Source organism: Temnothorax americanus, unplaced genomic scaffold (genome assembly GCF_048541705.1).
Source record: "Temnothorax americanus isolate GAGA-0224 unplaced genomic scaffold, ASM4854170v1 Scaffold10, whole genome shotgun sequence".
NCBI lineage: Eukaryota > Metazoa > Arthropoda > Insecta > Hymenoptera > Formicidae > Temnothorax > Temnothorax americanus.
The window spans coordinates 3,125,132-3,138,879 of record NW_027509231.1 but is presented as its reverse complement, the minus strand read 5'-3'; the positions used below and the strand labels follow the sequence as shown (position 1 = coordinate 3,138,879).

The window sequence follows — 13,748 nt, the reverse complement described above, 5'->3', positions numbered from 1 at the left end:
CAGAGTCACGGTGTCGTTTGACAACGGCGCGCACGGGCCGCACACACGTGAGAATTATTATCGCCTGACCGAGCGATTCCCCCCTCCTCCCCTCCCCTCCCCTCCGTCGGCCAGCGGCCCGCGCGTCCCCCTTTTCCCCTTTCCGTTCGCGCCCCCTCCCGCGCGCGCGTCCCCCGCTGTATACCTCGCCGCGCTTCGTCGCGCGTCGCGACGTGGCGACACCTGCCGACCGCTCGTGCGCGCCCTACCTCAAGCCAACGCGAATTAACCCTCCCGCGTCGTCGTCGTCGTCGCCGCCGTTCAACCCTCCCTCCCCCCGGTGCACGCCCGGTGGTTGGTCCCCTTCGATCATGAATCGAGACGGGGAAAATGTTGTCGCCCTCGATGGAGTAACCTGTCATGGGGAAAAACGACCGCAAGGTTAGAACGGATATTTTTGTCCTGCATATTGCCTTCGCCCGAAAGCCCCCCTTAGGGGGATGATTGAGCGGATCGAGATGCAGGTTGCAGGGGTCGTCGCGAATTCCTATTCATTCTGTGCTCGAATAACACGTTACTGTTGCGAGCCGAATTGTCTCGGATATTTTATTGGCAAACGATTTTTCGGAGTTACCGCACAGAAAAAAAAAAGAATATTCTTGATTTGATGTTTTTAGTTTTAATGTGGAAATCTTGAAATGGGATTTATTGATGCAAAAGCGAAGAAAACTTGCTTGTAAAAAGTCATTTTATACGTATAGTTAAATTATAAAGTTGAAATTCTCATTAGAAGATTCATAGATTGTTGCGTATACGAATTATATAAGTTTTGATTTGACACTTCTTTTTTTTCTGCGCACAAAATTCAAAGTAATTAGCACCAAATAGTAAAACTTGCCTTGGATGATGAACAAAACTGAAGCGTCGAGCGATTCATTCGAGCCGAACAAATCGCAGTTGATCCGATATTTCGGTGATTTAATTGCGGTTATTAGCGCGCGATCGAGACTGTCGAATCAAACGATTCGTTCGTGAATTTGATGTTTCGTCGCGCGGAAACGATCGCTGCGCAATCCGGCGTGCAATTTTGTCGCGACCCGGAGTTTGTACAATTGATCTATCATACCATCCGATTATGCGTGGGTTTCATATTCGCTCTAATTGTTCGTTGGTCCCGCGATTCACGCACCGATCGTTTCAGCGACGAATCTGGCGCGATACAGATTCACACGCGAATAACGAACAAGTCTCTCGAAAACCAAATTGAACCCAACTCCGTAAATCTTTCAATTTTGGAAATTTAAAACACGATTAGTCTGTAATCTCTCTTTTTGGCTTTCTTTATATTTATTTCGAGGGGATCTTGGGATTTTTTTCCCATAAAATCGGGCGTCTCCGTGATCAAACGACCACACAGTTTGGTTTTTGAGCGGTTCGAATATCGTGATTTTTTGGGTAGGCTAGAAGAAAAGAGGGAAGAGCGCGATAAGAAGCCGCGAATATATATACGCGCGTGGAGTATAAGATCGCGCTCGCGGGAGCGCGCGCGTCTCGTTTCTAAGTTTGGCGCGGTGGATGGCGACGGCGTGCGCGACCCAACCGACGACCTTTCTGCATTCATTCCGGTCCCCGCGCGAGATCACGGCCACGACTCCGCGCCTCGTTCCCGCTTCGCGCTGCTCTTTCCTTCGCATACCTCGTCGCCTTCGTTGCCTCGCCGTTGCTTTCCTCTCGCTTTTCAAGACGTCGCGCGCTTCTGTTCGAGCACGGCGCGGTCCGTCTTGTGGGATAATCCGCGGTCAATTGGACGGGACACGTTCTCGTTCGTGCCACGTGAATTTTAATGCGCGACCAAATCTGCCGGAGAAACGAAAGAAGAAAACGCGAAGGGATCATCGTTTTTGAATTTACGAAAGAATGCATGCGCTTATGCCATGCGTTTATCGAAGACCGAGTCATTCTTTTCTGGTATATACCTGTCGCTTAAAATATTACACGCGTCGAGAAAAGATTATTAGAAGATGCGAAAAATTCAGCTCGACCTGCTCAATGGAAAAAGTATTCATGCGGCATTTCGTGGAAGCCGGTTGGTTTTTGCGGTTGAAACGAAAATGCGGTCAGCGTTTTCACGGGCGACCAAAAAGGGATGACGGAAAGCGGAAAAGGCGTGTGCGCCGACAAAAGTGCATCTTTGAGTTTTCTGACCTGCCGGCCATCCTAAGAGGATCCACAAAATTCCGGGATTCCTTTGTCCTCGACGCAGGACTGCAGGCGCGCGCGTTCCAACCAGCGTCGCCCTTTATCCTTCATTTTTAATCCGCGTACACCATCCGCGCGGCGTTTTGTTCTCTTTCGCGAGCCACCTCTCTCTTTCTCTCTTTCTCCTCTCCCTGTTGGTCTCTTCCTCGTTATATAAGTCCAAGGACGAGCCGCGCTGCTACGTGTACTTCTCCCTCCACCACGCCGCTTCTCTCTCTCTCTCTCTCTCTCTCTCTCTCTCTCGCCCTCTTCGTCCTCCTCGCTCCTTCTTCGATCTCTTTCTCCCTCCCTCCCTCGCTCGCTCCCGCTTCCTCTCGTTCGCAACGCCGTTCTCCTGCACCATGCAGCGCATCAGACGACGCCTTATACGCTGCTCCTGTTATTCTTCTAGCTTCCATACTCTTTGCTTCAGCGTTCAGCGTAGTTCAGGGTCTTCCAAAGCGAGCATCGCGATTTCTGCGGAGAGGAAGGGAGAGAGAGAGAGAGAGAGGGCGAGCTAACACAGCAGGCGCGACGCGAAATCTCAAAGTGCAACAAGGTTTTATACCGCAGGCTATCCTAGACTTCTCCAGCTATACAGGGTGTCCGAAACACGTCGAGCCATCTTTCACTTTTTCAAAGACTCGTGCGGATCTCAGGTATAAAAATCAAACGAAGGGAATGATTAATCGATTTTCAAGCATTGCGTTTTTCGAGGAACTTATGCAAGCCTGATGCGAACTGTGTGTTCTGGCCTGTCTTTTGAATTTATTCTTTCTTTCTTTTTTTTTTCTTTTTTTCCTCTTTTTTTTCGGATCCAACGTTAGCGTTTGAACTCCGACGAGCAGGTCGATCGCCATGGCAGGCCAGCCGGACATCTGTTGGCGTCATCTCGGTTGCGCCAAACTGTAGTAGGCCCTGGTGCACGCTCGTACGTGGCTTTCCTAGAAGCGATGCAAAATTGCGAAAAGGGCACGTCGCGAAGAAACCGCTCGGGGGAAAAAAAAGAAGAAAATATACGATTGTGATGTAATGCATAAGGTGTTTCCGCGATTCGCTATTTTCAACGTCTCCCGCGCGCGCGCGCGCGCGCGCGTCATCGGCAAGATTGCGAAGATGGAAAAATATCCAGCAAACGGCCGTCGTTATAGCCGTCATTAAGGCGGGAGAGTTCTCAGGTGCGGTATGTCGTTTCTAAGAAGCGGCGTGCACCGTATCTAATTGCAGATGCACCGTCGTTGGTAACGAAACGCGGGACGAGATGCTTCTTAATATTCCTCCTCTCTCCCTCTTCTCTTCGCTCGTTCGCTCGCGCTCGGATTTCGCGCCAATTAATGCGATAGAATTTCGCGAGCGTGGGCGCACGACATGCACATTCGCTATTTAGATATTCGGTTTGCCAATATCGCGCACGGCCAGGACGTCCTGCGGTTACAAGCGTTTTCCCGAATGGCAAGGGCGAGGAGAGATCTCGTGCGTGGGCGAGAAATTTCGACGCGATTAGTTTGTTTTCGACGTAATGCCGATAATCGTGAGTAAACGCGTCGAAAGTGAAAACGTGCCTCGTGCGTCATCAGACATTCCGTCGCGCTTTGAACAAATTTCGGGCGAGCCGATAAAAAGTCGCTGCTTTTCTCGCTCCCCTATACACGGAGAGAATTTTCTCTTAAAATTTACCCTGAAATCGTGGTATAGTTGTGGGACAACGTGTATACCACCAAAAATTTTATACGAGCGATTCTGTCTTAATGTCTACCATATAATGATGAAAGATATTAATATCTATTACATTAAAATATAAAATATGTTTGATTAATTTTACCAAAATATATCTAGGAAATTTCAATAATTTTTCAAAATTTACCAATCTGCTTGATAATTTTTATCACGTTGTTTGTAAAATGTCTTTTGTATATTTTGAAAATTCCTTGGTTGCCAAGTTGTCTCAAGTTTGTAGTGAATTTAAGGGTAAAATATAGCAAAAAATTATTACATCTCCGTGTATTTTAGATACAAATCGCGGAGAAATAATCGTCAAATTTATTACATTTGCACAGTCGTATACTGTCAGCGAGAAAGACCGTTCGGATTTTTTTTTTTTTTTTTTTTTTTTAACGATCGAACGGAGAATCGGCGCGACGAATCGACGTCTGATGCACGCTTCTATAGACGCGTATATAGGTACGTACAAACGCGCGATACGAGCGTACACACTCGCGACGAGTTTATTGATCGTTGCAGCGCCGAGCGCTGCACCGTGTGCTCGAGCGGAGCGCGCAATTATGCAATCGCGCGCGTTACGCAATTGTTGCACGGCGCATTGTTGCCGTCTTCTCATGGCGAGGCGAGTGGTGCAGAATGCGCCTGGTCGACCCAGTGACATTGGCGTTGCCCACCGCGGAAACAGGACACACCTACTCCGTGTAGCGCGAGCCACGAACGAAGGCCGCGACGCGATTTGTTCACGCATCGCTAAGCCTCCCGCGGTTTTCTTCTCGCGTGCGAATCGCGCTTGGATCTGCCTCCTTAGCTGTTCGTGTTTCCTAGCGCGATCATCCGTCGATATGGAGATTGTTAATGACATGCATAATCGACACTTTGCGAGATGTACGTTCCGTTCGACGTGGCAATAAAAAATGAAAGAGAAACCTGACTGCTACCTATTTAGCACGCAGAAAATACGTTTGCCATTCGCGTCATTGACAGGTTTTTTTTTCTTTTTTTTTTTTTTTAGGCCTGCCCGTCGTCGTCGGCCGGCCTGTGAAAAAGCGCGCCTTCTATACGCGCGCTCGCGTTTAATGGCTACATAAATTATCGTCCCTGACACGGTAACACACAACGATCGACGATAAATGGCTGATAAGTAAATGACAAAGGGAAAATTAATTCCCTATCGCCCGGTAAACAAAGTGGATTGCATTTTATTTGGAGCACCTCGTCGAAGTTAGCCTCGCAATCGTGACGTCACTCGATTGCCGCTTGAAACTGCGTATCGTCGCGCAATTCAGTCTGTTACAATGGGAAAATAACTCCGCGGAAGCGGAGCGTGTTTTTTCCGATATCAAGCGACATATATATGCGTTGCACGCGATGAGGCCGATGAGCATTCGGTAACGATCGCGATAAAGCGCATAATTCATATTGCATTAATTTTCGCCCCGAAAAGTGGGGAATCGGATTTTAAGTGGATAATTGTTATCGCGAAGCTCGTGGAAATCGAATTAATCGCCGTTTTACGCACGAACGAGTGATCGTTTGAAAAATAGACCTTCGGCGTTTTTGTTCCCTATACCGCATGCCGTTTGTCGGCCGATTATTATCGCAATTAACGGTATTAACGATGTTGTGCAACGTCGTGCGTTTTACAAAGTACACGTCGCATAACTGTCTATAAATAATTCACGTAAATATATAGTAATTGTTCGCTACTTGCCGCAAATTATCTGAATAATTCAGCGGCATTACCGCCAGCGATCGAGCGACTCGATGACTTTTTCAGATTACGAGCACTGGCCACGGGGATACGACCGAGGATATCCGTTCAAGCTCGGAGAAATAAAAGAGCGCGCGCGATCGCGCGCTGCTCCTTTTTACTCCTTTTACGAGAATCATAAGAAGGATCATAAGTTTCGTGCGGGTTCCTTAACGCGCCGCTACGCCTCTGTCGTCCACTTTTCCCCGACTTTAGAGTCTTGCCACGAACGGCGGCGATTTCAAACGGCCGGCCGCGGCGATTATATCCGAGGCACGGCCGGTTCTCGCCAATGATTTCGCCACGGCTGCGGGCCGACCTTGGCCGGGAGCAACGTTACACGGGGCCCCCCCGCGCGCGCGTTGCCCCCCGCTCTTAATTAAACGCGTACCGATAATTTATTAGTTACAGGGATTGAACGGCGCACCATTGTACGCGCCATGTCCGCGACCGCCATCGCTGCGGTGCGTATATGCGGGATAGGCAATTAAGATATCCCGCGGTTGCGCGATCGTGCTCGCGCCTGTTTCGATTTCTATTAACGCTCCTCTCAAGGACCGTCTCGCGCCTCGTGCGAATTTCACCGTTGTTGGATCCTCGACGCGTTGGACGCGCGACGCGCGACGCGCGACTTCTTACGCGGCGATCGATGCGGAATTGATATTAGTATTGCGGCACGATCGGGCGCAATTTTGGCCAATTGCGACGAACACGCACGAGCGGATCGCTCGTCGATCGTGGAACAATGACGGCACGGCGCGCGTGGACGATGTCGGGGAAAAATATACTGTGCTTCCGGTCGGAGAACATCAACGGGGAATTAGGGAATTGGGGAGTCTTAAATTAAGAATTATTACAATTGATTAAAATTGTTCTTTTCTTTACGAACGCAAGTGTCGAAACCTTTGCGTTACGAAACACCGGGTTTTTACTGCTTTCAGCTGACCGAGTCGCTCTTCGAGACTTTATCAGTCGCGAGACGTGACGTATTTGATTTACTTCGCGACGTTAATAGCATCACGACGAACTTAAGAAAGGAAAAAAAAATATCGAGAGCCGCGCGTGCATGACCAGCGCAACGGAGTAAATATGTGTATAACTTTTAAATACGATAAATGCGATAAAGACGCCGTGCGTTCCCGACGATAATGAAGTTGCGCCAAGACTCTTTTCTATATGTATATATAGCCGCAACTCTCGTAAAGCGGACTCGATAAAATGGTCGATTGTAAAAAGGAGTATTATTCGTATAACGGAGTACTTTTTCTTAAAACGCGCGTCATTCTCGACTATAGTCTTTGCTCTTTCGGAAGGAAAGAGGAGAGAGGAAAAGACCCGCGCGCAGAAGATATTACAGCTTGTTTTCAGCGGAAATTTTTTATCTGCCATCAGCTACTCGACCGCACGTCCAGCCAACAACGGCGAAATTACCATTCCTCGCCGTTTGTTTCATATATTGATTTCTCTTTCTGCCTTCGAGTGTCGCGAGTTGGAAAATTATTACCAAAACGTCGCATCCACAAACGTGCTTTATATATAAAATTATTGTCTAATACGAGGCTCATCTAATTCGAGCTTAAAAGTTTTCCGTATAATTATTATTTTCACAAAATTATACGAGATCGCGAGTAATGTGTTGAAAACCACATTTTTTTGCACGTCTTCCGTCATCTCGATTTGCGGTAGCGTCAAAGTAAAAAAAAATGTCGCCTCAACGATGTTTCTCCCTATGGCCATTAACCACGTCTCCGTGACTGCATCATTTAATATAATTACCGTCGCCGTCGAGAGCGTCGACAAAAGGCCACCACCACGGTCGGAACATGTAACATACGATGTTTATCATATACGCCACCGTATAGCGATACCGTTTCGTGGCGGAATAAAACGCAGGACTTCCCACACGACCGACGGCGCAATGGTGCGAGCGCGTTACGCAATTCGCGCGTGGGTGCGGAGGAAGGGGGCGCGATGCTCCCTTTGCTGACTTTATCTCGAGGGCACGCACTCCTCGCGCAGGATTAGGGGAGGAGGAGGACAGGGAGGCTGCGTTCCGCATTGGGCGTGAGAAAAACGCGTCGAGTGTCGATTGGACTCGCGCAACTTTGACTCTTGTGATTTTTATTTCCTTTTCCTTTCCTCCCTCTCTCCCCCCCCCGTTTCCTCTCTCGCGTCTCTCCCGTCTCTGTTCGTCCTGCGTGCGCCACCAGGCGCGTCATTTATATTTCCGCAAGACTGTGCCTCGACGCGCCACGCACCCGCGCACGCAGATTGCGTTACGAAACGATTTATTATCGCACTGTCCCCCCCAAGGTCGGCGACGACGATGAACGCACCTCGCGCGGAACACCGACAGGTGAGATCGCGATGATGGTGGCGCGGGCGCGCTCGGCTCTGCAGCTGTTCCGCGGAGAAGCTAGGAGGGACCGGGATGGTGGCCCTCGGGATCGTATCAGGATGGAGTCTCTACGAGGTCGAGGTTCCAATATTGAAAGCGTGGGGCAATCAGGGCCAGAATGGTCAGGTTCATAATACGCTAAATAGACGAATTCGTGTCCAAAGCGAATTTTACTAACTATAGCCTTCGATACGATTCTTTCCTCTGAACGCCTCACATTCCAATCCGAAGATCGCGTTTAGCTCGCAACTGATAAGCGTCTAAATAAGACGAGATACTCTGTGATTTTGATTATTTCATTTATCCTATCTTATTCTCACGTTTTTCGATCTCGGTAGGTTGAGTGCTATATCGATTCAATAGACGTTTCCCTTGCTGTAAAGAATTAGATTAGTTTTATTATCGTATTAGGGACCCTAGAGAACTTCTTTGCTCTGAACGAACGTCGGCGAAGAACCCTCCCGTGATTTTTTTTTCTCCCGGTGCTGCGTCGGCCGCGTTTACGAAAAGTCGGTCACCACGTGCGCACACCGGAAAAGGGGGGACAAAAAGAGACTAGCCTGCGATACATACGAGGATACGTTAAGAAGCTCGGGAGGGTACTTCAGAGCCTTACGTTTGGCCTCGGGTTTCGTCACCCGGTGTAGGGCATCGATCGCGCCATCGCCCGCTGGCAGCCCGGGAGAGAGTGAGAGAGAGAAAGGAGATTGGAGAGAGGGGGAGGGTTGAGGAGCGGGGGCGGTGGTTCGGCGCCGGGGTGTCGTCTGGATAGAGTGGGGCAAGTGCACTCCGGCACACTAGCAGACCCTATATGCAATTGGCTGGAAAGTGCATCGCTGGAGGGGATGCTGGAAGAGAGGCAGCGAGAAGAGAGAGAGAGAGAGAACGGGAGAAGGACAGAGAGGAGGAAGGGTCACGGGAGGGGGCGGGCGGGTGCACATACGAAGTAGACATATAGGTCAATGTCGGGACACTCCTGGTGCACTGTTTAGCACGAGTCACCTACTGACCTACTTGCCTCCTCCTTTCGCGTACCCTGACCAGCGTGTACGTACCGTACCCATATCCCGGCTTCCCGTTTGCGGGCGTCGCATATCCGCGTTGCACAATTCCCCGGTGTCAGCCCCGTCCGGTCCGATGGAGAAATACATTATTCTCGCCCGCGCGTTCGCGCGGACCTCGCAGTTCCAGCGGCATACGCGCGCTAAAAACGATGACCCGCGCCGATAACGCGGCCGGCGCGCGGCGACGCGATATCAGTATATTCGGGCGTCGTAGAAATTATGGTCAACATTCGTGTCATCGTAGCCGGATTAATTATGATCCGCGGTCTATTATATATACGAATGTGATATACGATTAATATCGCGATACGATCTCGGTGTCGCTTGCAATATTAATTCTGCAATTTACCCATGTATGTTCCCGTCGTGTATACGCAAGTGTAATAAATCCTCCATTGGTTTTTTTTTTCGTACGGACGTATATTTACTAAAATTACGATCAGACAAAACAAATAGCACTGCACTTTGCTTTAATAAAAAGCTGCGTCGAGAATTGCGCGAGCGGCGCGTCGCAGAACCGTCGCTTTGCAATTCACTCGCGGTAACCTCCGCGTTCTATTTATAGCGCTGTCTTCCGAGATGCAACGCACTTGCATTGGGGCGCACTCAGGTGCATTTCGTCATCCGGACGTTTCCGGAGCGGAAAAATTTCAGCGATGCGAGGTGCATAAAGAAAGAGCGTGGGTCGTCCCGCAAAATCCCGATCGGATGACCTATATTCCCCTCGTGCTTTCATCCAACAGGTTCTCTTTGGCATCATTGGCCCGATTCAGCCTCTCTCCCCGCTCTCCCTTTCTTCCTCTCTCACCGTGATTTACGTCTCGCCCCCGCAGAATGTGTGTCCGCGTCGTTGAGCGTCGACATATATTAACACATTTTTATCGCGCTCGCACTCGGCTGGATGATACAATAACACAAGTAACAGTAGTAATATTAATAAAAGAAATGTTTCTCGCTTATTTTAGAGAATGTTTAAGAACTAGAGAGAACTTGGATAATTTGAATTTAGCGACTCGTCTATATAATTTATTTGACATTAAGGTAGTCGTCTCCGTCGGGGCACGCATTAGATAAAGTTTTCGATTTTGGATTTTATATCAAATTATATGATCAGCTTTGCGGTCGATTTTTTTCTGTGGCTCCTTACCGACTATTTAATCTAGAAAATCGATCTCGAAAATCACAAATTTTGCATTACTTCATACAGACGGCCAGAAAAAGAAGGCTCTATCACGGTTTCAATCACATATTTTCGCATTTTTCGATTAGATGAAGTGAGAAAAAACATTGTTTTTGTACATTAGATTTCGAAGAATCCGATGCAACCATAAAATATATAGTTTACCGGAGATTTCGCTGCTGATTTTTTAGTTCATTTTAGTGAAAATGCGGTAATCGAGCGGACATTTTTTGGTCGAGGTGAAGTTGGGAAGACTTGGCAACGCCGCTGGCTAATCACTGTAGTTGCAGGTTATGAGGCTCGTCTTTCTTAGCCGACGTGGATAGTGATTGACACCCCTGTCATGCGTTTTGAAACCCTTTCTCGGTACGTGTCAAAATTCAATCGAAGAGTATTTTTCTCACTTGCATCCTTTCTCGACGACTCGCACGATCAGCTGATCAAAACGGAGTCAAATGAGAAAAATCACATAATTTGGAAAAAGTAACATACTTTGTCACGTATGAAATTTTACACCATACGTCATAAAATTATTTTTCCCTCGGCAAAAATTGCCTGAAATATATTTCTGAACGTGAAAACCTACAAACAGTCACATGACTAGCACGTAGCGAGACGCCTACCTTATAAGTGTCGATTACGATACAATACAAATCGTTTATGCGAATCGTTTCGTGGAAAAACAACCGAAATCTAATTTCGAAAGACGTCCAGCGAATGGCGAATGGCGAATAAACATTGGATTTCAAGACGGATTTGCGTTGTAACGAAAATAGATCGGAAGCGAAAGATTTGTATACGTAGAGTGCTCCAGAATCGCCGAATGTCCGTCAATCAATTAAGAACGACATTCGATCGTGCCTCGGGGAACTCGATAACTTCTCGTTGTGATAAAACACGCCTGGAGAAAATTCGGTTTCACCGTGCTGATGCAATCTCGCGCGAGTTCAACAGCGTGTACGGGGACGACGATCGATGCGCGCGATCTCAGGTGCGGCGGCCTCGCTCGCCGGACAACACCGATTGTCGATTCAATCGGGTATACGCGCCATGTAAATGCTCGCTTTACTTATCGCCTCGGGGTATCGCGCGTTTCGCGCTTGCCCGCTAATTGGGGGAGTGCCCCGAGGCGAATCGAAGGCAAAACCGATCCGCGCTCCGACGTAATAATAGCGGCACGTTGCTTAGCAGTAAGACACCGTGTATATATTTAGAAGGCGACGAACTTTACGAGGCTGCTCTCCGTCGACAGCATCGGTCGCCTCTCTCATCGTTTACACGCCACCAGCCGCGGTTTTACGTGACGTATAGCTTCATTTACCGATCACGCGGCGGGAATGTCAAGGCCAAGCCTGCCAGTCGCGCGCGATGCAATTTTCAGTCCAAGTGCAACTGCTCTGGCGTAGCTCGAGAGGCGAGGGGGAAGGGGGAGACTTCGCTTTTTCGCCCGGGAGAGGCGAAAAGGAAATCGCGCGCGCGCGCGCGCGCGTGCCCGAAATTGGGTCAAGTGCGGGTAAGCGTGACGCAAGGAGCAGGGCAAGGACCATCCTCGGATTTGTCGAGGACAGTTATGCCGCTGTTGGAAAATGACACACGGCTATAAGATGGATTACAGAAATGAATCTATATAATCAAATATTTTTAGCTCTACGTCGTATATCCGCGTCGAGTGTAAAGCTAGAACATTAAGGGGAATTAATTATAAGAATAAATATACTGAAACACACACTCACACATCGTCATCGAAAAAGAAATCTTTTTAGATTCCTTTTTTCGACGTCTCTAGTTTTATATATATGCATACCGTATACATGCTATGTAATTATAATAGCGATACGTGTATTTTGAATTACGCTCGTAAACAACTATACGTTGCAGCACGCTTTTACTTATCGCCAAGCTTGTTACTAACATTTGTTTCCTTTGGTTTTGTTGCAGGTGAGTACCACGATATCTGTATTAAGCTGGACCCCCCACCAGCGCAAATCAAGTTCACACTAGGTCAAAAATTTAGTGCTATTTAGGTGCTAATTAAGTGCCCTAGTCCGAATTTTGGTGCTCGAACCGTTTAGCAGGAAATCGCGTAAAAAATGGGGGGGTCCAGCTTGCCATAAAGCTGGACCCCCCCATATCAGAAAATGGTCCTACAAAGAAGATAAGTACACTATAATTTAGTGCTAATTAAGTGCTAATTAAGTGCTCTAAAAAAAACGATAAAATGTTGACAGATTATAACATTTATTTAAATATACCATTATATATTGAACACAGAACCGTCGCGGTCGACACTAACACTTAAAAAGATTGCTGCATGAATATATTCGTTACTAAAATGATCGAAAACATATATTTCCCAAATCTGAGTTCATTGCTAACAGTAAAACAATTACAATAATTAACTTAGACCAGCCGTTGGCGCTGAGCACTAAGTTCCGTCATCTGATCGTCTACGAATTAGTTGCTCGCATGATTATAGTATTAAAATAATTCTCAGACATTGTACTTTAAAAGAATATCACGATTCGAATTTAGTGTTAGCAGCTTAGTGTTGAAATTAATTAATTAATCAATACAGCGCGCGCTTCGCGGATAAACTAATTAATTTCAACGCTATACAGCCAGCACTAAATTCAAATCGTGATATTTTCTTAAAGTACAATGTCTCAGGATTATTTTAAGACCATAATCACGCGAGCACCTAATTCTTTGACGATTCTGTAAGGAACTTTAGAGCGCTGCGCGCGCGCTCTATGGATAAATTAATTAATTTCAACGCTATACAGCTAGCACTAAATTCGAATTGTAATATTTTCTTAAAGTACAATGTCTCAGGATTATTTTAAGACCATAATCACGCGAGCACCTAATTCTTTGACGATTCTGTAAGGAACTTTAGAGCGCTGCGTGCGCGCTCCATGAGTTAATTAATTGATTTCAACGCTATACAGCTAGCACTAAATTCGAATTGTAATATTTTCTTAAAGTACAATGTCTTAGGATTATTTTGGAACCAAAAACACGCGAGCACCTAATTCCTTGACAATGCAGTAACGAATTGAAGAGTGCTGCGCGCGCGCTCCATGAGTTAATTAATTGATTTCAACCTTTTGCAGCTAGCACTAAATTCGAATCGTGGTATTTTCTTAAAGTACAATGTCTCAGGATTTTTTCAAGACCATAATCACGCGAGCACCTAATTCTTTGACGATGCATAGCGTAGAAATTAATTAGTTTATCCGCAAAGCGTGCACGCCGCGCTCTAAAGTTTGTTACAGAATCGTCAAAGAATTAGGTGCTTGCGTGATTATGGTCTTAAAATAATCCTGAGACATTGTACTTTAAGAAAATACCACGATTCGAATTTAGTGCTAGCTGCAAAGAGTTGAAATCAATTAATTCACTCATGGAGCGCGCGCG

The 13,748-nt window shown here is 47.1% G+C and overlaps 1 protein-coding gene across 3 annotated transcripts in view; it reads left to right on the top strand.

The window, feature by feature from the left end:
- Usp (retinoid X receptor ultraspiracle) overlaps positions 1 to 13,748 on the top strand; it is a 74,480-nt gene that overhangs the window by 992 nt on the left and 59,740 nt on the right. The window contains exon 1 of one of the 3 annotated variants that reach the window (XM_077413654.1): positions 336 to 420. The exons of the other annotated variants lie outside the window; for them this stretch is intronic. Within the exon in view, the coding sequence (XP_077269780.1) occupies positions 351 to 420 (70 nt within the window). The 5' untranslated portion in view covers positions 336 to 350. Of the gene's footprint in view, positions 1 to 335; positions 421 to 13,748 lie in introns of those variants that run through there. 3 annotated transcript variants of the gene reach the window in all.